The sequence below is a fragment of the Larus michahellis genome, chromosome 17, assembly GCF_964199755.1.
Source record: "Larus michahellis chromosome 17, bLarMic1.1, whole genome shotgun sequence".
Classification (NCBI taxonomy): Eukaryota; Metazoa; Chordata; class Aves; order Charadriiformes; family Laridae; genus Larus; species Larus michahellis.
Window position 1 is genome coordinate 2,683,224 of NC_133912.1, and position 27,161 is coordinate 2,710,384.

At 44.0% G+C, this 27,161-nt stretch overlaps 1 protein-coding gene and 1 long non-coding RNA gene across 24 annotated transcripts in view; both read left to right on the plus strand.

The window, feature by feature from the left end:
- The first annotated feature begins 9,679 nt into the window (after positions 1 to 9,679).
- On the plus strand, positions 9,680 to 11,685 carry LOC141732324 (uncharacterized). Of its 3 annotated transcripts, none has more exons than XR_012584066.1 (5): positions 9,680 to 9,730; positions 9,838 to 9,944; positions 10,403 to 10,544; positions 10,821 to 10,877; positions 11,199 to 11,685. It is a non-coding gene; the product is annotated as an uncharacterized LOC141732324 (long non-coding RNA). The 3 variants fall into 3 exon arrangements; XR_012584067.1 differs by having other exon boundaries at positions 10,416 to 10,544; XR_012584068.1 differs by having other exon boundaries at positions 10,451 to 10,544.
- Positions 11,686 to 15,544: 3,859 nt separating this feature from the next.
- PRDM10 (PR/SET domain 10) overlaps positions 15,545 to 27,161 on the plus strand; it is a 46,261-nt gene continuing 34,644 nt past the window's right edge. For 2 of the 21 annotated variants that reach the window (XR_012583986.1, XM_074560864.1), the window contains exons 1-3: positions 16,497 to 17,644; positions 22,949 to 23,102; positions 25,343 to 25,532. Coding sequence is in view for 20 of the 21 variants with exons in the window: in XM_074560864.1 (XP_074416965.1) it covers positions 25,440 to 25,532 (93 nt within the window). In the remaining variant the exon portion in view is untranslated. Of the gene's footprint in view, positions 15,701 to 15,779; positions 15,903 to 16,482; positions 17,645 to 17,750; positions 18,704 to 20,846; positions 20,864 to 22,948; positions 23,103 to 24,589; positions 24,608 to 25,342; positions 25,533 to 27,161 lie in introns of those variants that run through there. The other 19 variants (XM_074560880.1, XM_074560881.1, XM_074560865.1 and 16 more) reach the window with 18 other exon arrangements.

Here is a 27,161-nt window from a genome sequence, read left to right on the forward strand (position 1 = left end):
AGGACAAAGCAACAGCACAACCAGAACACACCTAGTCCTCTGCCCCAACTTATTCAGAAATAATAATTTATGGTAGGATATTGGCTGCTAAAAGAAAGTGGCATCCCTGTACACAGGCACGACACAGCAAACAGGTACCTGATTCACTTTAGAGTCTCTTTACTGAGACAGCCTTGACGACAACAGCGTTATCCTCGTTTTTCCGAAAGGCGATTTCCATCTGGTGACTTTTAGAGAAGCCTCACAGATAAGCAGGAGGTACGACCTCAGCTTCTTTCTCACCTCCAGTACCGCAGCCCGCTCCTAGTGCTACGCTGCACGCGCTGGCACGTGATAGCCGAAGTCCTGCCGCAACATTCCCCTTCAAAACCAAGGCCATCAGCGCGTAGTTCACTACCTAAAAAAAACAAATGACAAATTAAAATCTGAAGATTTCCCTTCGTACAGAGACCAGTCCTCCCCAGTGGAGGGAAAAATGCCCTTTTCCCAGCACGTGTGTGCTAACGAAGCACTGAGAATCCCATCCTCACCTTCGGCTGCTACTGTTTATTCTGTAAGAGATGTTTCAAGTGAGCATCTCTGCCCATTACCACTCGCAAGGCCACAACTGTGTAAATGGAAAGTGCATATTTACGATTGCCAAAAAGTGCCCTGAAAGGCAATATTAAACTTGATAAAAAGGGTGACCGGCAGTCGGCGAGGCATTTGTCCGGTACCATTAAAGTCCCTGGGAGCAGCAACTTTAGCAAACTGGTGTGCTGAGATCCTGCCACTACCTGGAGAACGCGTTCAGTGAGAGTCTCTGAATATTCTCACTATTCTCTAACACTCCACAAATTAAAGCATAAAATTGATCTAGCCCGTGAATGGTAGTGTTATGCAGCTCTTTTAATTAAAAAACTTGATTGAAGATTTAAATGGTGGATCACATCATTCGTACGAGCTCTACGTGACAGATACGCGCAAGTTAGAGGTTGCAGAGGTAGGGCTGAGTCAGCCTTGGATTCAGAAGGTAGAATACAAACTGAATTTAGAAAATGGCTACAGCATCTGGTGGGCCTGAGTAAAGAGAACTCCTTATTCAGGCACCATTCAGCAATGTAAGAAATACTAAATGGTGCTTCTAGAAAAAAATATACCACCAAACTTGCATGAATGACGGACAGTGGACTGCCACAATCATCACGAGCCATACTGCGCTTAGGACAAGACTTCTATCTGTTAAATAGGCTGTATGAGGGGCATAATGCAATGGAAAACTTTTATTAGTCAACTAAAACTTGAGCCAACATCCAGCTATGTAAGTGCCTTTGGGAAATCATACTTCTCCAAACCCCGTAAATAACATCAGAAAGTTGCCAACCTGCTGTGGAATTGGACATCCATATTTGGCCGCAGAATTTCTTTGTGGAAGTCCACAGTGCCTGCGGTTTTGCAACTCAGCCTTCCATCTGTAAGTCTGAAGGACAACGCGTTGCAGATGAGGTGTAGAAAGCCCAGCGGCAATGAGATGAAGGAAACCGCAGAAGAAACTGGGCTTAAGATGTAAGGTATACACAGAGGATGAAGATCTTTCATAGAAAGAAGGTAACAGGAAAGATGCAGAGACCTTCAAGGTCTTGAAAGACAATGCAAGGCAGACAGGAGTTGAAAAAAAGGAAAGGTCATTTCTATGGGAATAGAATGGAGTTTAGATAAGTGAAAGGATGGAGAATAAGTAAGAACAGATGCATTGCAAGTGGAATCGTACCTTAAGAACAGGGAGAAGTGGAGTAATTGCAGGCTTGAGGAAAACCAGCACAAGCATCTGTGAAAAGGAAGCGGCGCAGTAAATAGTGGTGGACAAGAAGCCTTTCTGTTTCTACTCAAAGACATCCTTAAAAGGGCTTGGCAGGGAAGAGAGGAAGAGAGAAAAAGTCCGTTTTCCAGCTGCTCTGTTCTGTGCCCAAAACAGGGCCATTAATCTGGCTTTCATGCAGGTGTTCTGAGATTTTCCAGCAGGGAAGGGATTTAAACGGCAGTTTGTTCTATGTTCATCTCAAACAGCACGATCCTTGCCTACACCATGTAACAGATCGTTACGGTAACAATCCTAATCTTAATACACCATCTCCCATAACTGTAAAGTTCAAAACAACCCCTTCTTTTAGGTTTGGAGATGTTACTGCTTTGCTGAAGCACATCAGCACAGAAAAGGTGGCAATGGATCGGAAAATGAAAAATACATCAATCAAGGATGCTTGAGGCTAGCACAACGAGAGCGTGGCTGCTAAAGGGAGCCGCTGCTCCTTCAGTACTCTGCAGACGAATCTTAGCATATGGAAAACATGCTCAGTCTATGATCTCTCATCTTCTAGATGGAGGGCAAGACCAATCATCACGGTGAATTTAACTGGACAATTTGTTTGTCTGAAGAGGAAGACTGCCCAAGACAAAAGGAGTGTCTGAAAGACACCAGCAATCCTTTTTGGAATAGATTAGCACATCTGTAGGATTCACTATCCAGGAAAGGAAATTACCTCTGATACATAATTCAATCAAGTAATGAGCCCACACTCAGATTTCGGATCCCACATGCAAGAATAGAAGAGAGCCTAACCATCTTTTTAGCAAAACATCACAGTATACAACCTGGGTAGTTATGCTGCTCGTTTTCTCTCTCCCGATGGATGCGAGGCTTTGGGCACTGGCAGGATCTCCAGGCAGAACGACGCCTGATACTTCTTCAAAGAGCTCTAGCAAACACTTCACCTGACACGGGGAACTCAAAAGGTCTAGAGGTCCTACAAATAAAGGCATAGTCAAGACACTGGGGGGACGAGAGGAAGGAGAGGCGGCATGGCAGAAAACAGTCAGTAAACTCTCACCGTCTTGCATCCTAATATCTTCCTACAACGGGCTGAAGGCGTCTTGTCATCTTTATCTCTTCTAGGTCACCTGTGCAGACAGACATGTCCTTTAGTCTTTGAAGATGGTAGGATCAGTTGTTCAAAGACCAAGGCAACCGAACCATTCCAAATTAAATGTGCAGTTTGTGGTAGAGAAGCCGTATGAGAGCTTAAAGAGAAAAAAAAAACACAATTAAACAAAAAATCCACCAAGAACTGAGCATATTTTTTACAAATATAGGCTCATTATGATGCTAAGACTTCTCTTGTTGTCCTTGGACAACGTTTCTTTCCTCTCCTCTCGTCTGCTCGCCCGTCTCACTCAGTCTCATTTCGGCAGTGTGAAAGGTTGTTCATTTTATAGAGGTCTTTCATGAAAGATGAAAATTCAAATATGTTATAATTAGCTGCAGTTCCACATAAGTCAGTATTATTGCAGCTTTCATATTAGATCTGAATTTGTCCCACAAATGTGTGCGTCAAATATTACAGCAGAATGATTTATGATATCACACATAATGGAAGGATTAAGCATTGATGCAGGAGAGGTGCTCAAGAGGAACAATTTTAACTTCTTTCCACTCGTAATTTATTTTTGTCCTGTACTGTAAAAGAAACCTGAAATTGAAAATAAAAATGGCTTGTGTTACTGGTGAGCAAAAGAAGAGATCTGACTCACGACTGAATTCTTCATTCAGTATTCATTGGTGGATTAAAAGCCAAATCATCTTAATAAATGGCAACGGCAATGAACAACATCGAATATAAAAACCTCAGGACTTGTCCTGCTGAATAAACGTAGAATCATTTCCAGCAGCTTTGAAGATAAGTGCAATTCAACACCAAAAAATCTACCCCTCCCTCCACCATCAGGTCTGATTCAGTGCCTGTTACATCAGGCACCGTGAGATAACCTGTGCCAACAAGCTCTTCTATGGCACACTGAAGTCGCCTTTTATTCCCCCCCATCACTTGTTTGTGCAGTTACTCAGTTTGCAAGCAACAGGGCGTGTTAGGAAGTACCTTATGACACAGGAACAGACAATAAGGAATTTTAAAATGTCTAGGAGACGCGTCATGTCTGACACTGCAAAACTGTATTACTGGGAACTGTTGTTTTCCATCAGCCAGGTGATATTTTTAAGTACTTATTTTTCGGGTGCACTTAAAAGCGAAATAACTCCACCAAAACCTCCCCCCTTTAATTTGCTATCAGCTGCAGTTCCATTCTATTTAAACAAACGTTAAGGTACATTTCCTGTTACAGTCATCATCAGAAGCCTCGTGGCTCCCAAGCACGCAGTCATTCCTCTTATGTCAACACCGGAATATTTATTTTAGTTTCTTGAAACGCGCACCCTGCAAAGGAGTTGTGCACCAGACCACGCTTTGGGAAGGAGCCGAAGGGGCTTGTGCTGATGAGCAGCCTAGTCATCAACGGAGAGTTAGGGGGCAGAAAAATCAGTGGGATTTGGGAATTCCCAGGCACAGGAATTCACATTGGCAGACCTGGCTCTACAACTTTTAATGTAAATGCCCCAAATACGGACTGCTCTCTAGTACTATTTATTTATAAACTCATTTAAGAGAGTGGCTTCGTATTCTGCACTGGGTTGTGGTTTGTTGTTTTTTTTTTTTTTTAATAACCTTTGAAACGTACAGTTCTTTGAAGGGCCACAAGCAAATGAGAAGTAGCAGTGCTTTCCCAGCTTCCAACCTCCTAAGGCGGCAAGAAGTTAGAATATAGGTTCTCTTGGCAATAAGAAATGAAGAAATACATGTATTTGAAGTCTGTTTCAGTTGAATAAAGGCATACAGCAAGTCACAGCTGAAGGGAACTGGGACATCTCAGCAGAAGATAAGTCCCAATGTCTCCAAGGGAAGGAGTGGACCGCCTACAACTTCCACCCGCAAACCCATGGCCCGAGGGGGACAACGGCCCCCTCCATTCCTCTCCTGAACCACATTTTCTCAGACGATGAGTCAGACTCTGAGAGATCTTTGTTTCAACAAAACCCATGTCACTTCTCCTGTAACTTTCCAATTCTCTTTTCCCATATCTTGCAAAGCGCTGAATTAAAAATTGCTCTTTTTTTTTTTTTTTTTTTTACTATGATTTCCCCTTGCGCACGGGAAGAGAGCAGCCTGTGCTCTAGCATCCCAGTTTGCCAGAGGTCGAAGGTCCTTATTTCTCCTCTAACACTAAAGGCATTTTGCACCACGATAATGGAAATGCCGGTTCGCAGGAGCTTCACACCGACACCAGCGTATTCTGCATTTTATGAAGAAAATTACAAGGCTTTTTCCAAGTCTAGGTTTTCCTGCCTTGTCTCGCTCATTTGGTTGACTCCCGAAGGTCTCCACCGAGATGTAGCTCATTGGCTAAGTTATATAAAAGGAGTCTTAAGTAGAGCACTCTATTGAGGTTTGAGTTTTCCCTTTAAAATGCAAATGGCTGGTAGTTAATTCCCTTTTGGGATTTAAGAGCTGAATTTAAAATGGGAAATGATGATACAAAAATATACTTCAGAAAGCATTGCAGTATGAGTAATGAAACATTCGCCACATGAATACAGATTCTTCTGGTCAGCCAGACATCTTCATTTATCTGCATTTTAACAGTTTCACTCAAAACTGCTTTTGGCTAAATTTTTCCTCAACATATTACCTGGTGCAGTCTCAGTGGACTACAATGAGGGCAAAATTTGACCACGTATTCTATTTTTTAAAATCTCATATATCGGCACGTTTAAATATATCAATATTCTATCAGGCATTATAAATGTCTCCCTCTTTTCTGTTAGAAAAGTCTAACGAGACCTTTTCTATACTTCCTGAAAATACAGCTGGATGACAGACCTGTCTGCCCGCTCCTTTGTTGACTGGAATGGCTAAAGTGCGATCCAAAAAAGCGTCTGCTTAGCAAAGATTTGAAACCAAATATTTACTTACCAATTTCAAAAGGAATGTCTTCCATTTCACTTTCTTTTTCATAATTACCAGTTTACTTCTGAAGGGGGGAAAAATAAGCATGTATAATTATGTCTTTAGATCAGTTTATGCTTAAACACATACATATACATGCGCACACACAGACACACCCCAACAACCTTACACGGACCCGGGGGTTGCAGGTACTTTTGCCTGCGTTTAAAATTCAGAGCGCTCCACTCCTTGCGCGATCAGGCTGTAACTAACTCAACTGGATCCCTTGTATTTGTCCTGTCTTCTGGAAAATATACCTTTACGTAACCCTTCAAAGGGATTCACTGCGATGCGCATGGACACCGGCACAAACACACACACCAGTTTTAATAAACATTATACCGGCAAAGGATGGAGCTGTGTCATCATGACACGAAACCCACAGATCACATGTCTAAAATGGAACTGCAGACTTCCTAAGTTTAGAAGGGCCGACCCCTGTGGTCTAGTTGAAGAACTAGAATTTATTTGTATTTGGATACGCTTGCTTTAGCTCGTGGGCCGATGCAGTGGTATGAAACAGGAGAGGACCCCAGCCCAGGTTCCAGCCCAGCGCAAGGGTGGGTCCCTCGGCAGGGTCAGCAAATAAATACCTACACCATCTCAAAACCTGAAAAACAATGAATTACACGAGTCTTATTTCAAGTTTTTCCTCTGTCTATACAAGAAGAGACAGAATATATCGAATATTTGAACTTTTCCTTTTTGCCCTTCTTTTGTTTCCGTGTTTTTCTGCGAATCGCGTACTGTCCAAGTTCTCCGGGCTCTGTTCTCTCTTTTTTGTTACAGACTGACTTCAATCAAACCCTAGATCTAAAAGTCCCCAAACAACCAACAAAGAATGTATTTCAGTACGTTAAATTTGAGAAGTCACAACAAGGGCTGTGGTATAATACTGTGATATCACTCACAAAAGACTATTACTTCATTGTGAATGAAAACAGCATCTGGCACGGGCAGGAAATAATTTACCAAAAAAGCATCTAAGAAGCACTGCAGTGAAAAATAAGAATCAAATGAGTTTATGGCTGTGTAAGTTGTTATCTTCGTTAAAGGTTCCTGCAACGTAAAAACATTTCTTTTAAGTAAGGGAAGGAAAAAGTCTTTATTCCGCCTTCTACTCAAATGCTTGCCAGTAGCTTTTCAACAATTGCGTGATTCACTATTGAGTATTTCATCGTGAAAGAAGCCTGCGTTCTGTACGGTAGAGGGCTCTTTCATTCATTTAGATTTTGTATTTATGTTATCAACCAACTTGTCAGCTGTTAAAGAAAACCTGGTGAAAGACGACGACAGGAGATAAACCCCCAGCAGGTGCTACAGGAACACTGAATTGCCTTTTAGTCTTCATTACACCTTTAATGTGTTTTTGCTGTGTTGCAATTGCTCTAGCTACATGAAATAGTACTTTCTAAAATATTTTTTCTACATTTTCTGCATCCACTATAAGAGAAAGCGAATGGGTCAAAATAAAACTATGTAAGGGCAAAACTTGGGAAGGAAAAAAATTAAAAAGGGCGTCACCAGATTTCCTAGAAGTTCTGCAGGGAATTAGTGATGCGAGGGCAGAGAAAGGGAGCCAGGCTCTGGAATTCATTATAAGGATTAACAGAGAAAGAGACATTTCACTACAACTTTTTGCATCAGGGGAGGACTGCAAGGATGTGAAGTGGCTCATTCAACTTCTTAGGGTATTCTTGGGTGAAACAACTCACCAAGGAGATGAATTCAGCCTTATCAGACTGATCTGGGAAGTATAAAATGACCTAGTCGTCTTAGGTGTATTCCTTTCTGCCTTCCTAAACACCTCAGCAACTGAAAGAATAACTTCCCAGACAATCTTACCATGGTGGCAAAAAAGACATTTCAGTGTGAAAATTGGCTACTGATTGGATGGGCCTGCAGCTGGCAAGTCTCTGGATCAAAAGGACTCCAAATTTGCTTCAAGAAATGCCCTTGCTATTACTGTGGCCCTCTACTATTCAGCCAAATTCACTAAGAAGCAACTTTCAGAGCATTTTGAAAATCAGGGGTCAAATTCTGGGATCCTTTGATAAAACGTACAGCTATAAAGACGGCCTTCCCAAGCAAATGGGTTATAGAGCACTGGGAAATATCAATTCTACTCTGACAGCAAAACTCTCGTTAACAAATCTCCAGAAGAGTCCCTGCAAAATTAAGGCAGAGCAAACCTAACATGACGCAGGACACACGAGCCCTCTCAGCTAGAACTGCAGCAAATATGTTGTTGTGAACTGCAGCCTCATGCTCCGGCGAGCAAATCCTGAATTTTTCCACTGTGTGCAGGCTGAGGTTACGAGAGTTCAAAGCAACAGTTGAACAATTCCATAATAACAGAGAAATGGAATGCGTTGTCATAACTGTGTTTGAAAGAATGCTCTCACCTTGCTGCGTAAATCCGCTGCTTTGAAGAAAACACCTCTGTTTCAGGTCGAGCTGGCCAGGTGCCTGGGCACACCTGGAAGACATAACATGTGGGTGCACCTGAATAACATCACATGAGCTCGGAGTATTTCCTGCAAGGAAAAAAAAAAAAAAAAGATTGGGTCAAAATAATTGGATTATGTTCTGTTCACTAGTTTTTTGGGGAAGCAGATTGACATCTTACTTCTTTGCAGCCCACAGTATCTGCATCCCTCCTCCGGTGTCGTTTGTCTGCAGCACAGTGGAGGATCTGCCAGAATTCCCTGCTCTGGGTAACAAATTTTCATGTTTTTCCAGTCTGGCTGGCAACAGCACTTTCCCATTTGTAGCCACCTGCACCAGGGCAGTGACTCAATCTTAATGGCTGTCTCAGGCAGGGGTTTTTTTTTGTGCGTGTACGGCTGGACTCGATGATCTCAAAGGTCCTTTCCGACCATGAAGATTCTATGATTCTATTTTCTTTCGGTCAGCTTTAGAGATAAGGCAGCATTGAACTCCCAGACAAACCTTGGCTCTTGCTATATATTTCCTCCATTTGATACCCGCTGTTCTCTTAAGACACTTGTTTCCAAAGGCATTCCAGTGTTCATCTACAGCATGGGTAGATTATACTTACCTTCCAAACCCAGTTTAGTTTCAAAACATCCCCTCCTTTAAACTAATCAGTCACTAAAGTAAACACTTCTCTGCTGAGACAACCATCCTCTTGACGGACACATCCATCTGCAGAGAACTGCTCTGCAAAAAATATTTCGAACGCAATCCAAAGCGACATCTAAATCAATAGAGCCCCCCACTGCTGCAGGGGCAGGTGCTTAGCCCCAGCCTCCCACATCAAAAGCGTTGACAGTGATAGAGCGCTGCTGATGCTGCAAAGGTTGTTTTTCTCCCACTTAAACCACCAAATCCCAGACCCCCGTGAGAAAATTTCAGGGGTGGTTTTTCTTTTCAAAGGGCTAACTTGGTAATTGTTGTGACAAAAGAAAAACTCGAAAATAGGGTAAGGAAAGACTCATACCTCAGAAAAAAAAAAGAGCATGCAACCACCTCCAAAATCATAAACTGTTTTTTTGAACCAGATGCATAAGATTTTAATAAATATAGTAATGGTGCAAGCCTTACATTTACAACAAACTAAAATAAAACTTCAGAAAAAAACACAAACACCCAACTTTGCTGAAAATCAGTACTAGTACAAGGCCAAAGCTCTCCCCACAGCACCCAGGCAACAACACAGCATCCTGCTAGGGCCCAGAGGCCACTTATAAATCTTACCGACCCTGAGCAGCTTCACCTGGGGCTTCCACCCACAGCACCAGGAGCTCTACTTAAGCTGAGCCCAGGGACCTCCTTCCATGCTTGAGTGATCCTAGAAGGGGGTTGGGCTTCAGTCTAGGGACAGTTATACCTGGGTATAGATATCTAGCTTTGCTTCTCAGCTTGTTCTTGAAGTGGTCTCATTGCTATGGACTTGGTAAGTGGCTCCTAGACTTTGTCTAATCCTAATTGTCCTTCCCAGGTTACATCATGACCTGTGGATTTAATTCCTGGACCTCAGATCTGTCCCCTTCTCTTGAATTTGCTTGATTACATGGATGCTGAAGTGACTCTGAGGGCCATCTCTAGGTAAGCCTTGCCCATCTTCTTCAGGTGTTGAAGAGTGAGACTGTAGATAACAAGTCCTCTCACAAACTTGGACATCTAGGTTCTTGAATAAAAGCTAGAGGCTTCCCCAGGGGAGCTTTTTTACTTTTAGAAATCAACAAAGGCTTCTAAAGCTGCCTTGGAAAATGTATCACACGAGATGAAAGCTGCTTCTTTAAAAGCCCTGTTGCCCCACTCCAGCAGAGGGGCTGGTAAGGTGGATGGGGAATGAAGAATGTGTTATACCAGAGAAGATGAAAGAAATGTGGCTTGCTTAGTCTAAAAAAATAAACTTCAGGAGAGGCTGTGACTGCTGTCTATAAATACACTAAGAGAGTAAACACTAGGGAAAGAAAAAAGCTCCCTATTTAAACTGCATAAAAATGTTGGCACAAGAACAAATAAGTAGAAAAAGGCCTTGGAAAAAAACTTGTTTTCAGTCTCTTGTTCAAGGTTGCAAGCACAAAACTCTCGGTTTCTTCTACAAGAAAGCCTGCTCAGGTTATATATGCTGTGGTGTCTGCGATGGAGAGGACTCTATGGCTTGGAAACCCCCCTGCCAACTCCTACATCCATGAGAAAGTCAGATTTCTAGACTTCTAAATTCTAGGGAAGGATGAAGACTGACTGACAGAAAAAAATCTTTATACATACTGAAAAATAATACTGAGTCTTCTCACCTAGGGGGTTTACTCTTTGCTATTTTATGAAATGCCCAGAAAAACAAGAGTGTATGGTTGGTACATATATTAGACCATAAAATATGGTTATTTTTTTAAAATGTGGCTGTTGTCTAAACATCTACCATAAGTTATCACTGTTTTTTTCCATGTTGTCTCTCTTTTTTTATCTACTAAGTGTATCCGGAGCAGGAGGAGTATCTCTCAAGAGCCCTTTCTTCCCAACAGAGGCTGGGTAAGACTGACTCTATTGTATCACCATTGCTTTTCTGAAAACAACTATCAAAAAGATGTGTATTAACAAGTCCTTTCCCAGAGCTGGAGACAGGGAAACTTTCTAGAAAACTTAAAAGTCCTTCAAATCCTTATGACGATTTTTTTAAAGGTTTCATTATAATGCCTAGATACAAGACTCATTTTAATAGAGAATATTCAACCTTTATTCAACTTTGTAGCAAACAGAGAAATACCAAAAAGCATTGTTAATAGTTTTCTGAGTCATCCCAGCTTGCTTAATGGAGAGGAAACCTAAATAGCTTCTGTGTTTACTTTGCAGCTGATGCATGAATTATTTCCTACTAATGACAATGCTTCTATGTAACCAGCAGTGGATAGTGGTGACACCTGAATGTGAGTGAAAAATCAATGTAGTTGTGTACTTCCACTTAATTATTGTAAGGCTATTCACGGCTGAACACCTTTCCCAGAGAAGAAATGCACGTACTAAATAAACAGTAATCTCAGATGAAGAAGTAGTTGACCTGGATTTGGAGCTGAACTACATCTGTCCCGCACAGAAATGCCGGGAAATGCTCCAATAATTAAGTCTTGCAATGCAAAGAACAACTCTGCTGCATTGGTGTTCCTGTACTTGCTATAACCAGTAAATAGCTGGGGCATTTACTGGTACCATGACCACCTGGTTGCCGTGCTTATGGGCCAGGACTCCCCAGTAGCAGCTGTGCACAAGAATGAAAAATATGTTTCTCGCCCTGCGAAAGCCAGCAAACAGGCAGTTTACATCAAAACTTGCGAAACACTAAGCTCTTTCGGTTGATTTCTATCCGCCCCTAAACCCAAAGATCTCAAGACACCATCAGAAGCAGCAGCCTTAAATATTGTTCTAATGGAGCTGGGGATATCGGTGTGTGAGCGCCGAAGTATTCTCCTTCCAGGCGTTTTTGCAGCCAGAACTCGCTTTTCCCATCCCTATCCCACAGCATGGCTTTGCAAAGGGGTTTTCACAATGAACTGAAAAGCTCCTTTTTCCCAAGATTTGATGTACCTTTTTACCAAATGCACAATAAAGATTATGGCGGGGGGGGGAGGCTATGTGAACTGTTCAGTCTTATTACTGTGCCTGTTGCCTATATTTCTTATTAAATACTGGGGGATAAATGCCATTTGGGTGGGTACGGAGCAGGCAGAAGGGCAGCCGATAGTGAGTGTACGCGATGAAATGCTTTCTCTAATGGTATGTTTTTTATTTAGTTTTAAGTAAAACGTTGAGATGATTGGTAGATGTTATTAGAATATGCTAACCCCCAAACTTATTCTAGTCAAACCTTTCCTTGTAGTATAAGGGGATTAATTCAGCTTGTTTAAAAAAACAAAAAGTAGTTCAACTTTTTTGGGGGGGGTAGGAAATGACCCTGAGAACCGAAATAGGGTAACTTTGTTGTATTTGTCTGTGTTTTACATGAGGCCACCTTAATTAAATTTACTCTGGCTTGCTCTAAACCAGTAAACTCATATCGCTACCTCCACTATGTTTTGTATTCTCTGTGCAGGATGTAAAGTAATTACACTTCAGTTGCATTATTATTTAGCAGGCTTTAACTGAAACAGGGAGAGAGCTGAAGTTTTTCCATCTTCTAGATTGGTGTTTTAAATCAATGCCAGCCGCTGACTTGCACAAGGGAAGTTAGATGGGTACCACAATGCACAGCCCAATTCTGTGCGCAGTTTAATTTAGAAATCTAGGCAGAAGTACCTATTTATTATGCACAGATGTAGTCAGGGAGGTCAACAGGGCCAGCGAGGCATCATCTGCTTCTATAACTCAAAAGGGTTTACAGCACTTGAGCATTTTTCTTGGTCATGTTTTAACCTACATCCTTCCCAAAAAGGGATAATGTCAAGAAGAAAAAGCAAATAACCCCAACAGAACCAGCCATAAAGAGGTATAGACACAAGAAAGCTTTCTGAGAGGTCTGAAAGGTGATGGAGGGTTGATGAGCAGCTTTAGGGAGCTGTCGTTCAGGTGTGGAAGGCTTGTTTTTTAAGGCAAAGACTTGTGACAGTGGTTTTAGAGGTGAGGGGAATGGATGAAGAGGCTCAACTGGAAGAGGTCAGAGATATTCGCAAGTAAATTAAACGGGGTGGGGTTGCAGTAAGCTTTTCCATCTGGAACCTGAAATGGGGTAGAAAATGGCACTTGAAGGGAGGATGTTGGTATGTATGCTTCAATGGGGGAGATGATGCTGCATCCTGGAAAAATGAGCCTTGGAGTGGCCAGAGGGAAGAGAGAATCCAGGGAAGATGGGACACGTGCAGCAGAGGAGTGCTGAAACAGCAATGTACAAGTGAGGTGATGCAGAGATGGAGATACAGAGCTGATGATCCAGGAGATGAAGGGGAAAAGGACGATTTGACAAAAGGTTGCAGCGCTGTTCCAGACCGTACAGGCAAAAGGGGAAGTTATTTTATGTAGCTTATTTGAACTATGACGATCAGAAATAAATAAATTAACCTACGGTGAAGGCTTCTCTCTCTCTGACAGCGTGAGGCTATGGGAAGAACAAAGCCTGTGCTGGAGCATCAGAAACAACACATTAAATGTGGGAAATACAATAGGCATTACATCAGATTCCAGATACTGCAGATGCTGAATAGGAACAGTATCGTCTTCCTGCATCTGGCAGCTTGGGGCATCCACTGCACACTTGCACTGAACCCGCCTTTGCAAGCTAAGAGGCGGGAGCGGGGAAATAACCTGTGGAATAACTTCCAGAATGTGACCCGTGTACCAGTAAAGGGCAACCCCGAGGTCCCGCGCTGGTTTGTGCCCGATTGTAGAACTACGTGTCTGTATGAAAACATGGCACAATAGCGTGTTTGTGTTGCAGCCAGTAAGTCTCCAAAATGTTAGGGAGGCTCTTGGAAATCCCAAATAAAAATGCAACACTGAAAACACTTTGATTTTTTTAAAAGAAGTAATACATATAGTTGTTAAAGCTTATGGGAAATAAAGCAGTTTTGTTTGGTCTTATGTATTTACTGGTGCTATTTGTTAATCGCAATGCTTCAGCGTGGTATAAATGAAATTGAAACTGTTTTTATAGGCTAGAGGAATAAATTGACTCCATAACTCTCGTAATTCAAATGAGAGAACTGCCCCGAGGAGCAAAAAAGTATTGTGGAGGGGGGGAAAAAAAAACAACCCTGAGCTTCTCCTAATTCTGCTCATTTCAGTTTTAAAATTCTTTCTTGTTTAAGGTTAAGTTACAAAACACAAGTTAGAACATTTGCATCTCTCTTTATCTTGACTGCTCATGGAAGAGACAGGTCCGTACAAGAGGGGATGATTTCAGTATACACCTGCGCCTCTTAATTTATAAGCCTTTAAAAAGATAGATCTAGAGGAGAAGTAGGCTTAATTGCACCAAGATCTGACCCTCTCGCTATTATCCCAGGGCAGAAAATGAGCAGAACCCATTTTTGTAAAAGCAGTGATTCATCTTTAACCAGAATTTACCCTTCCTCTGTTACTGGGTTTTGGGTCAATTGGCCACAATGGCCCATTGCAGGATCGGGTGCTGCCCACGCTTCAGTGGAACAGTGTTTATTATGTACACACAGCTCATGAAGCCATTTGGAATAAACTTAAAAGGTACTAAACACAGAGATCGGCTTATTTAAGAAATATCTATGGAACTACTAGATCAAATAGCTTTCTGAGCGTATGCTAATGTCAAATAAAGAATAAGAGAAGCAGTATTTTTTCCGTGCCACCATAATACAAACACCTCTTTAAGAAGAACAGCGACAAAGCTACAGCCATAAACCCACTGGAATGACCGATTAGTTAAATTTCTGAACAGTAGTAATTATTATCTGTCTCTGAGCTGACATTTAGAACTCAGACACATATACCGTTAAAAAAAACCCAACAAATGCCAGCTCCAGTCGGATCCCTTTGGGCAGAAGCAGCCCTTTTTGGGGGCATTTCCTCATGGGCCGCTCCTCGAGAGATAGTAACAAGCTCTCGCTTCAGCTTTTAGTTTGTAAATGTATGAGTAAAATTGCAGTGAAATGCTATTTTTGACGCAATTTCAGAGGATTATACTCTGAGGGGCTTGTGGCCGGGAACCCCCTAGGGCTTTTGGGCTATCGAGGGGAACGGGCCCGGCCCCCCCTCGCCGTGTAAAAGGAGGTCCCGGCCGCCCCCCGCCCCGATAAATCACTGCCCGTCACTCGGAGTCCGCCCCCCGGCTCCTCCCCGCCGGCAGGGGGCGCCCTGCCCCGCCCGCCTCCCCCGCCCTCCCAGCAGGGGGCGCTACTCGCGGTGTCCCCCCCCCCGCTCCCTCCCTCCTCCCCCAGCAGGGGGGCGGAGCGCCGCGATAAGAGGCGCGCTCTGATTGGCCGCAAGGCCCCCGGCGGAGCGGAGCGCGGATGAGAGCGGCGCTCCGATTGGCCTCGGGCATCAAGTGGGGGGGGGGGAGTAAAGGCCCGGGCAGGGGTCCCCCCCCCTCTCCCCTCCCCGTCGAATCGGGCCCCCCCACCCCCTGCCCCCCTGCCCCCTGACCTGGCCGCTTGCGAGCCTTTTCTCGAAGAATTTTGTGCCCCATCTTTGCAGGGGCGGAGGCGGTTCAGCCAATCAGCGTGCGGCGCGGCGGCCTGTTGCCAGGCAGATTATGGTAATGAGGCCCGGGCTGCCGCCCGCCCCCTCCCGCTCTGCAGCTACCATTGTGAGGTGAGGACAGGTGGGGGGGTTTGGGGCCGCAGCGGGGCCGGCGGCGGCGGCCGGGACGCGGCACCCGCACGGGACCCCCTCAGGTAACGCGATGGGACGGTCCGGGAGGGAAGCCCGATCCCGGGGCGCCGCGGGGACCCGCCGGGGGTTTTTGGAGATGTTGTTTTAGTCGCACCCAAGATGGCGCCCGGAGCTGGCGGCTCCTTTAGCGCTGGGGACGGGATAAACCGTTCGCTCGCGCGAGTGGGGGGGGTCATTCCCCTTCCTTCCCCCCCCGCGGGAGAGGTACAGTCCGCCCCCCCCTCCCCTCCCCGCCTCAGCCGGGATCCCCCACCCGCCCCGGACAGAGGGAGATGGGGCTGCCCCCACCCCGGTTTCCCCCCCTCCCTGGATGGTACAGTCCGGACCCGGGCACCTCAGCGGCGGGGGGGGGGGTGGGTGTGGGAGCCATCTTGTCGTCCCCCCCCAGCACTGTGGACGCCTCACCCCCCTATCCACCCCCCTCATTACTTTGGGCCGCTCGTGGTTAGGCCGGCTCCCCTACCTTCGGCTTGCCGGGCCGGCCCCTCTCCGCGGCCTCTCGCCGCCAGCCCCCGTCCCCCCCCGCCCAGGGCCGCAGTGGTTGGGGCTGACTGACCGTTGGGCGCCCTCACGGGGAGTGGGGGCTGGCGGCGCCTCGCGCTTTCTCGGGGCGGGGGGGGTGCCTCACACTGGGGAGCGGTGGCGGGACACCTGCGCCTCCTGATTGGCCGCGTGCCTCGCGCCCCTGCCTCCCATTGGCTTAGTTAGGGGAGGGGGCGTCGCAGCCCCCTCAGGGGATTGGCTGCCGTTGATGGCGGCGGTGGGGCGCCGAGGGTATATAAGGGGGAGCGGGTGAGGGGGAGACCTGCAGTCCGGTCTCAGGGTAGCTGAGGGCGGTGAGGGGGCGGCTGGTCCTTGGCAGTCCTTTGGGCACCGTTCTCGGCCCCAGCAGGGCTGGGTGGCCCTGGGGCTTGGTGTGGAGGGGTGGCAGCCCTTTCCCCAACACTATGAGGTGCCAGCTTGGGGATTGTGTGGCCATCCAAGGGCAGAGCAGGACCAGGCTGGTGGGTTTGGGCCTGCTGCTGGCTCCCAACCATGTGAGGTGCTTCCATCCATCGAGGGGCTGGAGGAAAGGGCAAGGCCTACCTGGGAGCAGAAGCAGCTTCTGCAAGTGGAAGCTGTGGTCTTGGCTGCTGCTCTGCTAATGTTGGTCTTTGTGCCAGTGGTGGTGGTTGCCTGTGCCAAATATGCCTGTTCCTGTGGTCTGAGATACAGTTATAGCATGTCGCTGTTCAATCTTGCGGACCTCTTGCTACCTAGGTTTTGGCGTTGAGTTGCCATATTCCCTCTCCTGCGCCATGGTTGCATTACAGAATTTAATGCGAGCTTGTTAAATTGTTAGGTTGGAGTGGAAAAATGAGGTGCTGGTGCTCTGTCTTTCAGACCTCCTCGCTCTAAAGGGACCTCACCCTTTATAGGGTTAAATTTCCTTGTGTGAGACACTTCAAGCTATGCAAGGTCACCTCTTAACCCTCAACTGCTCATCTAAGACCCTCTGAAGGGATCTTGAAGGGGGCTGTAGATCAGAGTTAAATACTTGGTTTAGGCTACTGAGCTTCATAGTCCTGAGAGTGAAATGAATGGTCAGTATTTGCAATGTGCTTTTTGGTATCTGTGCATCAACCTGCCTAGTGTATTACTGATTTATTCGTGGTTCGTACAGGCCTTTAAAGAATGGTCAAGCACAAAGCTGGGTGTGTGTAAGATTCATATCAACGTTTCTCTTTCAGAGTTTCAGTGGGAATAGAGATTATACAGAACTTTAGCTTTCTTCTGTTATTTTTTTAATAATTCAATTCTTTTTTCCTTTCTGTTGGTTAAATTAGAAGATGAAATGCCAACAAATCGTCAATTGATTTTACAAGAGGGTTCTTTGCGTCTTTTGTGGAAAGAAAATAACTGACAGTCTCAAGCCTTCTAATGCCTTCGTTTCCAGGGAAAAAAATGTAAGAGGGCGTATTTCTCTACTCGGTCCTTAAATGGAGAACTTATCTCCCAAATTGTGATGCTTCTTGGCACTTTGCATGCTTCTCTTGTGTGTTAGGTGTTTAAAATGAAGACAGCATTATTACCTTGATTATAGGATGAGGTATCGATGTAATTGTTATTATCTGATGGAATAATTGAGAACTTGTTTTTAGAGAGAAATGGGTATGTGTTTGTCACTTGCTCTCCTCTGGCACCCTTACTACTAACCTGCAAAGAAAATCCCTGGGTGAGCTCTCTCATGGTAATTTGCTCTGCAGCCAGCAGCTTCTTTGAGTGTGTTTCTGACCACCTGCAGCTGCTGTCAGCTGTGCGAACTGAATTTTAATTGGCTTATAAGTGTAGCTAATTACAGAGGCTGTTTTAGTATTGTGAATTTTGTTTTGACTTAAACATGAGATTGGGTCTATTTGTCGCTTTTATTTCACGCTACTAAAACATGCAGAAATAGAAGTTGTGTTGTAGCCCTTAACTGGTGTTATACATTAAGTCTCCACCTGTTCTAATGTACAAATAGCCTAATTTGTTCTCTGTGGCCTGTAGTACTTCAGAGGAGCAGCTATTCTGAAAGATGCAAGTTGTGGCGTTTTGTATGTGCAGAAGCAAGGTAGTTTTGTCTTTTGAATTTTAAGAGCTTGAAGTAGAAGGGTGATTTAATTCAGAGGAGGTTTTGATACAGACCCTTTATTTTCCTTTTTTGTCATGTTGTACTTTAAATACATGTTTTCTCTGTTGTTGGTTTTTTGTGGTTTTTTTGTGTGGTTTTTTTGTTGTTGTTTTTGTTTTTTTTCCTTTATCAGACTTCTCCCTCTATCATTTATAAACCAAATCAAATAAGTGGACAGGGTTACTGCCTCAAGCAGCTGGAGCCTGAGAATCATGGTGTGTGATAGTAAGAGATGATGATATCATAAGGACCTCAGAGTATGAAACATTTGGAAGAAGACGATGTGAAGAATGTGATCACACTTTCAGGAAGCTGAGGATGGGAGGAAGAAATTAGCTGCTGGAGTGGATAGGTAGATATTGAGCAAATGGGAAGAGAGGTGACTTAAAAACAGCATGTGCATATACAGAAGTGTAATTAACTTGTCTCTTTGCCCTCTCAGAGATGAAGGGCAGATGCTGTGAGAAACACTTCGTTATACAAGAATTAGGACTAAATGGAGATGTTCTTAGAGCGGGAACTGCATCTCTGAGTAGGTGTCTAGCCCAGCCTGTCGTAGTTCCCCAGGAGGATGTTAACCTCTCCTCTTGGGGCTCACTTGGGAGTGCTTGATGGTCTCCTGTATTTTGTGGTAAGAAGCCGACTTTGAGCTACTTAACTGATACTTTGTGAGAGAATAGTTGCAACAGACTGTCCTCCTCTAACCTTTAGCGCTTGGGCAGTGTCCCTTTAGGAAAAGGACAGTGTGACACAGGTTGGACACAATAGAGGAGGACTAGCCTTGAAGATCTGAGAGAGCTCTTCCAGCTCATTGTTGCTTTTATGGATGTGCCGTGAGAATGTAGATAGATCGATTCATTATGCATAATTTGAGTAAAGAGTGAGTTTGTGTTTGGCTGAGCTCGTCTATTTATTATATGGCTAAATAAATTGAAGCCATTTTTCCTTTTCTGGAAATAAATAATCTTAGCTGCCCCAGCCCTATGTATGACTTCCACTTCTAACTCACGGGTAAAACATAAATATTGTGGTTATATATTACCTGATTATTAACATTCAGCCAAAATGCACCAGAGCCAGGGTTCCTTGAAACAATCTGTGCCTTTGATGGATGGGAATGCAGAGGAGGAGACGGCAGTGGTGACTCAGTCCTCAATGAGGTTAGAAACCTTCTTGCTGCAATGAAAGCGTATTCTTGCCAAGGGATCTCAGGAAATGCACCGACTCTGCCTTCTAGGCAAGCTGGGGTAATTAACTTAAGTGTGGGATATAGCTTTTTGCAGACACATGTGATGTTCCTTTTGAGCATAATAAATCATTTTCATATTAAAAGCTGGAGGAAGACCCGTAGTCGTAAAACGCCCTTTCGTAACAATCTTGCTGTCCTTGCATGTGGCTGGCAATGAAAAAGAGTGGTCAGTGAGCTCAGTACTTAAAGGATTAAGCTAAGAGCCCCTGCTATTATTGCTGCAGGGAACCCCAATCTATATGCAAGCCTCTTTTACACTGGGGAGTAAATCACATTAGCTGTTTTATGCACCATTATTATAAAGTGGATTCTCATTTGAGATACTGCAGTGGTTTTATGGCTCCCTGAGCAGGGAGGTGGACTTTTCCCCTTGCCCGACTTTAATATTCCCCCATTTTTGCCATCTCAAGAGAAGGGACAAAAAGGAGTGTTTGGCAGCCTCTGGCTCGGGTGTGTTCTCAGCAGAATGTCCTTAATTAGACTTGGAGAGATTGCTGCAGATGATGTCCCCAGAGTTTTTGTCTGTGTATCTTTTTGTGTAGTCCCAGCATTGAAAGAAATTGCCATTCCTTAATAGCAGGTACGCCAGGAAAATATGGTTACTGTTTATCTTTTTTTTTTTTTTGAGGTGGTGCTTTTCTCTGCATTTCAGGGCAGGGCTTTCCTTTGAAGCACTGTGTGAGTTCACTATAGTCAACTTGTGTCAAAAACTCTTACACGCCAAATACAAAATAAAAGTGACTTTGCTGTTGTTGGAGGTTTTTCTCTTGAAGCCCCCTTCACTCCCATTCCCTAGGTGTTAGGAGCCGTAGGTGCGACACGGGGTGGGTGCTGTGAGGGCTGAGAGTGGGGTGTCTTCTGCTGAGAACAGCATGGCTAATGAGGAGGTTGCTTTTGGATATTGAATGAGGTGCGTTTGCCCCTGAGTGGTGCTTTCTTGTCCTCCAGAGCTGAATGCAGACTGGGGAAAGCTGCTGATTTAATAATACAGCTTCAGACTGTGGAGACAAGATGCTGCAGGAACAGGAGAGAGAGGTTAGAGTGTATCGTGGTGGTCAAAAGGAGTTTTCAAGTGAGATTTCCGAAAAGATGAAGAACTGTTCAGACAATGACACAAAGGCACTTTCCAGGCATCAGGAGCTGCAGAGGAGAAGCTTCAGCATTAATGAGATTTTTGGACCAGATGTAAAAGGCAACAACTAAAGAGGAAGGCCATAGGTCTCTGACACCAGCAGGTCCCCAGAGGGTGTTGAGAAAAGGAAGGTAAATGTGAATGGCATGCTGAAACAAACCTCTTTTGTCTGGAAGAGGTGGTGGATTTACTTGCACTTACCTGACGAGGCAGACAGCTGGATATTATGGGTGCATAGACAAGTAGGGGGATACTTGTCCTGCCCTGTGTGTCTGCTGACTGTGCTCCAGCTCTAAATCGGATGCTTTCCAGTTGTGTTTAGCAACAGGTTGTTCCTGCGCTGATAATCCTCACCAAGAGATAAGTGGAGTGGCACGTTAGTGTCACTTCGTAACTCTCAGCATGTGTGAAAACTGTGGGCTCATCATAGGGAGCTCAAGGGCAGCACCTATGGGTGTTGTCTCAGAGCTCCAGCAAACACAAGTCAGAATGAGCTTATCTTCCACTGGAGTGGAAATTTTGTGTGCCAGGATGTGCACTAGGGTTTGGGTACGTCCAAGGTAATATCAGTGTTGAATTTCGATGTGCCTTTCTTTTAAAGTAATGGGAGTTTTGTGAGTTCTTGATTCACATTACATCTTATGTCTTGATTAGTTATATATGACACGCTGCGGCCTGTCACTGATGTACTGCAGCGATACTGGGTTTTATTTATACCTATTACCATTTCAGCTTGTGTCATCACCCAGCATGCACGGGTTCAGGCGTGCCTGCTATTTTGGGGGGGGAAATGCTGTCTTCACAGTTTCTGTAAATGGCTTAACATCTCACATGTTGGCATTGCTTCTTGCTCATGTGCGTGACGGTTATCACGTTGTACGCAAGCATTGGGGTGGTGACAGAATCGTGGTTGATATATTGGATGATAAGTCTCACAACGTGTGTGTGTGTGTCCCTTGGATGCTGCAGAACTTCCCATTGAAGTGTTGGCATTCAGTTTGTCTGAAAATGTCTGTATGTGAGGTATGGGGAGAAAAGTCAACAATTGCAAAGGATAATCCATGGGCAAACAGTGTGGAGAGCAAGCAGAGACAAGCAGAGAACATTCCCTTGCATGCCAGCTGTTTGGCAATGCTGATGCCCAAAGTTTCACATTTATTTCTGCTAAAAAGCACCCAAACAAAAACAGCCGACAAAGCTTCCAGCTAGACCCTTTCAGAAAATAAGTATTTTCTTTACCTGTCTCTCCCAAACTGATATTGCTAACAGGCTTAGTGTAGAGGCCACATACCTTAACATACTTGCCACAATTATTCTGCAGCTGATTGGAAAACATACAGTGGCTGTGTGCTGAGCTGGCTGTCTTCTGCTTCCTTGTGCAGCAAGACATCTCTGCTGAGAGAGGACCACAGGGAAATCATTAAAATCTTGAGGCACGGTGGCTGCCAGTGTCACGGCTGTAATGGATATTGAGAGGGAGGGGGATTTGAAGAAGGAAATAAGATCATGCAGGATTAATGAGGGAGAGCATCCTATGGAGGACTAGCAAGCAAAGTTATTGTGGTGTTTTCTGTCATCGGTGTTGGAAAATGTACTCAGGTGTTTGTGTTTCCTGGCAGCTGGTGACTTTGGACCAGCTCATGCTTTCCAGCTCCTGACCGTAACTGCAGATCTTGCTTCACTATTGGCTTTTGTACCAGCTAAGTTCCAGTGCTTCCCTCCTTCCTCCTGCCCTCTGTATTGTCTGGCCTTGGGACCTCTCTGGGCCATGGCTGGTCTACTCTTGCACTGACTTCTCACTCAGCACATCCGCATTTCCAGGGAAACGTGCTTTTCTGTGTATTTTGGTGATGATAGAAATGATGAGAATTCACGGAGATCCAGTCTTTGGTAGGAATGCATACCAGAGGGGCAGATCCTAGGATGTAGTTTGAAGTACAGAAGTTGAAAGCATCAGCAAATCCTGCAGCTCCTAATATTGTCTGATTGTTATTGCTACACAATTGGCTGGGCTGAGCAGTATATTTTTTTCATTTCTGAAGAACAGCAATAACAGCACCATTTATAGAAACTGCATCACAGAGCCACTGAATTTGTCTCAACTGTGTTTTTTTCCATGAGATTTGAGATCAGTGTTAACCTTTAGAACCATGGCAGAACTTGAAATTACTGCCTTCTGCTTTCTCTTCCAACTTTTTGGTACTATTTTTTTGCAGATATGAACCTTAATGCCCAGCTTTGCCTATTAAAGACCTGCCTGAACCCTTCAGTCTCCTTTCCACGCAAGTTGTAAGTTATTTGTGCCAAAGTGAGTCCGCAGGAGTGAGTCAGCATCTTCCTTCAGATCTTCAGTATCTGCTTGTAGGGAAGGTCAGCCAAAAATTCTGCTACTTGTTGCGCTGTGTGGAATTGGCCAGAACGGTGCCTTTCTCTTAATTCAGTCACTGGTTAATTTAATTACATTCTTATTAACAAAATAATTATATTTTATAAAACCTGAACCACCCAAACTTGAAACCTCTAGCATTTATTTTTATTTTTCTGAGCAATTAGGTAATTGATTAAGCTACTGGCTATTGTTAGTGCAATTACCTGAATGGGCTCTTGATTAACATTGATTGACAGTCAAGAAAGAGCTGTTCAGGATAAACCAGCCAAGGAATATCAACAGGACAGGCGTTTAATTTTATGTAAAAGTCATTGTTCAGATTATGTGACTGACATGAATGCTGTCACATTTCACACAAGCAGTTCTAGACATCTTGGTGATCGTCTACCTGATAAAATGAGCGATGGAGTTCAGTGACAGTGATAGGATTAGGTATGAGAAAATCCCTGAATTAATCCTTAATAACATAGCAAGTAGCTTTGAGGTAGCTGGATGAAAGGTGCTATGTAGGAATGGATGATATTTATTTATATACCAGAGCTTTTGTGTGCTGTAATGTATCAATAAATAATATTTATTTGTAAATTACCCTGGCTTTCAACACTTGGAGAGCAAAGCTGGTGTTTATCAGTCCTAATCACTGTTTGCTGCACTTCATTTTTCCATACTAATGAGATCCCATAGCTAAAGCATTGCACGCAGGTACATGTATTTCTTTTTTTCTTTTCTCCTCAGTGCTTTTTCTGCATGTTTTGCATCAAATCATATGAATGCAGCTAGGATTTTTGTTCCTTTATTGCAGAACCTAAGGGTGTATAGGTGTTAAGAGGAAGTGAGAACAGCACTGCTCCTCACTCTCTGCTTGTGTGGGGGACCGTGTGGCACGCGTGTACTGTGTTGCTCGGCATGAGACAGCAAATGTTAGGCTCCAGTCACCAATAATGGCATGACTTGCTGTCTAGCGATGCCCAGAAATATCTTTCACACAGTTTTTTTTCTTGGTATATGTGGAAGTAATGTGATTTTTTTTTCCTACTGTGCAGTGCAGTGATGTTAGCCTGAGACTTTTCTGTCCAATTGATTTATACGTTCTGGCCAGGACCAGCGGTACAGTCAGTGCTCAGGTCTGCAAAGCTTAGTCGTTGCTGGCGAAATTAGCAGAAGGCAGAAAATGCCTGCTGTTTTTTTTTTTTCCCCTCTTTATCTTTTTTTAGCTTGTCAATGACAAGCCAACTGCTAGCATTTATGGGAATAAATTATGACTAAAATAATTTGCATTTAAAATGCAAATGAATGAAAGCGTCAGCAAGGAGCCTTCTGCTTTCTTCCTGGTGCACAGACGGGGTACTGGCATTGGATCAGCCCAGCGAGGCACTCCGTATAAAATAAAGTTAATTGGACTAGCTGAAAAATGAAATGGGTTCAGCCTCGTGCTAATTCCTGGGCCTGTGATTTAATATGACATTAGAGACGAAGGATTGGGAAGGTGCTGAACCACTGACTAAACCAATCACCAGAGCTGTAAATTACACTTCTGAGATTCCCAATGGCAGATTGAGAGGCCCCAATAAAATTGCGAGAGGTGAATAAAACCTCGCTTGGAAGCAATTTGTCAGGATCTTTGGGCTCGCATGAATTAGAGTTTAAGTTTCATTGTTCTTTTTCTAAAAGTTGTCTATTGTAACACTGCCTGAATACCAACTGGGACTGCAGTTTTGTACAAGGTGAAAGCTGCTTGTAAATGTAAAGCCAGTTGGTTCTGAAACAAAACCTCTTTCAGGCAAACCGAGAAACTGGTGATGCATCTCTGAATGTAGTGTTTTCTTGTTGGGAGCTTAAGGTCAATTTTCTGCATCGTTTATTGATTTCTGGGCCTGTAGGTGCCAGGACAATGTGAAGAATATTTTGTGAACTGCCCGTGGCCAAGGAAGGAAGTGCAGAAGGAATTCAGTATAATCTTTCAGTGCAGGAGGCGTTCAGTATAATCCTTCAGTGCGATTGTAGCAATGGTTGACTTGTTTCCTCCTTAACAGGACGTGGAAAGTGTTATACAGCAGAACTTGAGCATGATAAATAGGAAAGCACATGTTTGTAAAGCCAAGCCTGCTGTACTCTGGCACTGTTCCTGTAGCATAGTAGCTGCTGATAATACCTCATGCCTCCATTCTGTGTGTCACACTCGTTCTAATGCCTCCATCTCTTTGTTTGTTTGTTTTTATAGCCATGTTACTGAGGAACACCTTGTCTTCTGGAAGTAGAAACACAGTGAAGAGATGAACCTGTTCAGCCAGACATTCCTGCAGTAGATCTGTCTCGGCATGGAGCACCACGGCAGGGAGGAGATGGACTCAAAAGAGGAAAGTCCTCAGGTGTGGGCTGACTCTGCTGAGCAGGAACAGAATACTGCTCAGGTGACTAGTGCTTTCCAGAGCTCTCGGTTTCTGCTCGGACTGAGTTAGGCTCAGCGCAGTGGCTTAGCAAGCAGGCGTTCTTGTTCGGCCCTTTCTTAAAGTCTGGAAGCTCAGCTTTCATTTGAGGAGAAATACAAACACGTCCGTGGTGATTTCGGATTAAAGCTTTAGAAAGTGAGCTGTGCAAACCGCAGCAGTGAATACACAGACATCTGAAACGAGCTAAACGAAACCAGCCAGTGACTGTAGAAGTTTCGGTGTCCCAAATATATGTATAACCAGGTGGGAAAGTTAAAGGGTATTCAGATTAATGAATATTAACAAAATCTGTGGTCTGTGGCAGCCTATTTTGATGGCATCAGTCGAATCAGTTGGAACTGTGGGTGGACCTTGGGGAAAGTAATATGAATAATTCTTTCCAGTCAGACATCTGGTAGCGGGGAAGGGAGAAATGTTAATTGTTAGTGACTAATACAGTCAGATTCTGATGTATGCAGCTAGTCCCTCTGTCTCCGAGACAATGCAGCTGAGAATTTTTAGAAGACTGTAAATTGATTTATTTGTTTGAATATGTTATGAAGAGGGTGCTGCGTGTCATTTGACCCACAAGCTGAGAAATTCTGACTCTCCTGGTAACTTCTGGCTTTGAAATTTGCAAAGAAAGGCACTTTCCAATGGCCTGTGTTCTGTTATCTATACAGTGGGATAACCGAACTGTTGTTTGCACATGGCAGTTATAAGGCTTAATTGGTATTTGCAGAGTGCTCTCCAAATGTGAAGCACTGCATGCATCCTCACTGTAGTGTTTGCATGAGGATTTATGGTACAGAATCAGCACTTAGCATCCGCGGGGGACTACCAGGTGTCTTCTGAAGCAGAAGCTAAAAGATGAAACAAAGTAAATAAAATATGTAACTGTGGCATTGTTTTATGTAGAAACATTTTATGTGAATATGAATGTGGATACTAAATCTAGGTTTCCTGTTAACTGTCCTATTTTTCCCATGCACGGAAAACAGTTTTCAGCATGTGTGGGTGTCAAAAGACAAATACGTTCCAATTGCCACTGGAATTAAGTATTGTAGCTTGTTTAACGTAGGCCACTGATCATCATTTATGATCATAATGTTCCGTCAAAATCAACTTGTTTGGATTTAAACTGCTGCCCTAGACACAACTTGTTCCAGTAGTCCTTGGAATCATTGTTTAATGCCTTCAGTTATATGCTTCTCTGTTTAAATAGTTGAGTTTTCTACTGATACTGCATGTACATATTGCAGAGAAGCAATCTAACATATGCTATTGCTGCCTCATGATAGCTGCAGCACTATTACTTGAAGCAGTGTCAAAGTTAATAGGTTCTGTTAGCTGTTCATCAAACAGAAAAAAATTACCTCCAACTACAGAACTAGCTGAATGAAGTAATTACCATAAATCCGGAAAGGAATATGAGAATAAAGGGGAAACTATACCCAATAAATTCCATAGATACACCAGTTCAAATCTGAACTTTCTTTCTCATGAATTTTCAAAGCATCATGCAAGAACAAAGTGTGGGTAGGTGCCCTTTATACCAGCTAGCTTTTGAGTTAAAATGCAGAGTAAGACTAGGAACCGATGGTAGTTTAT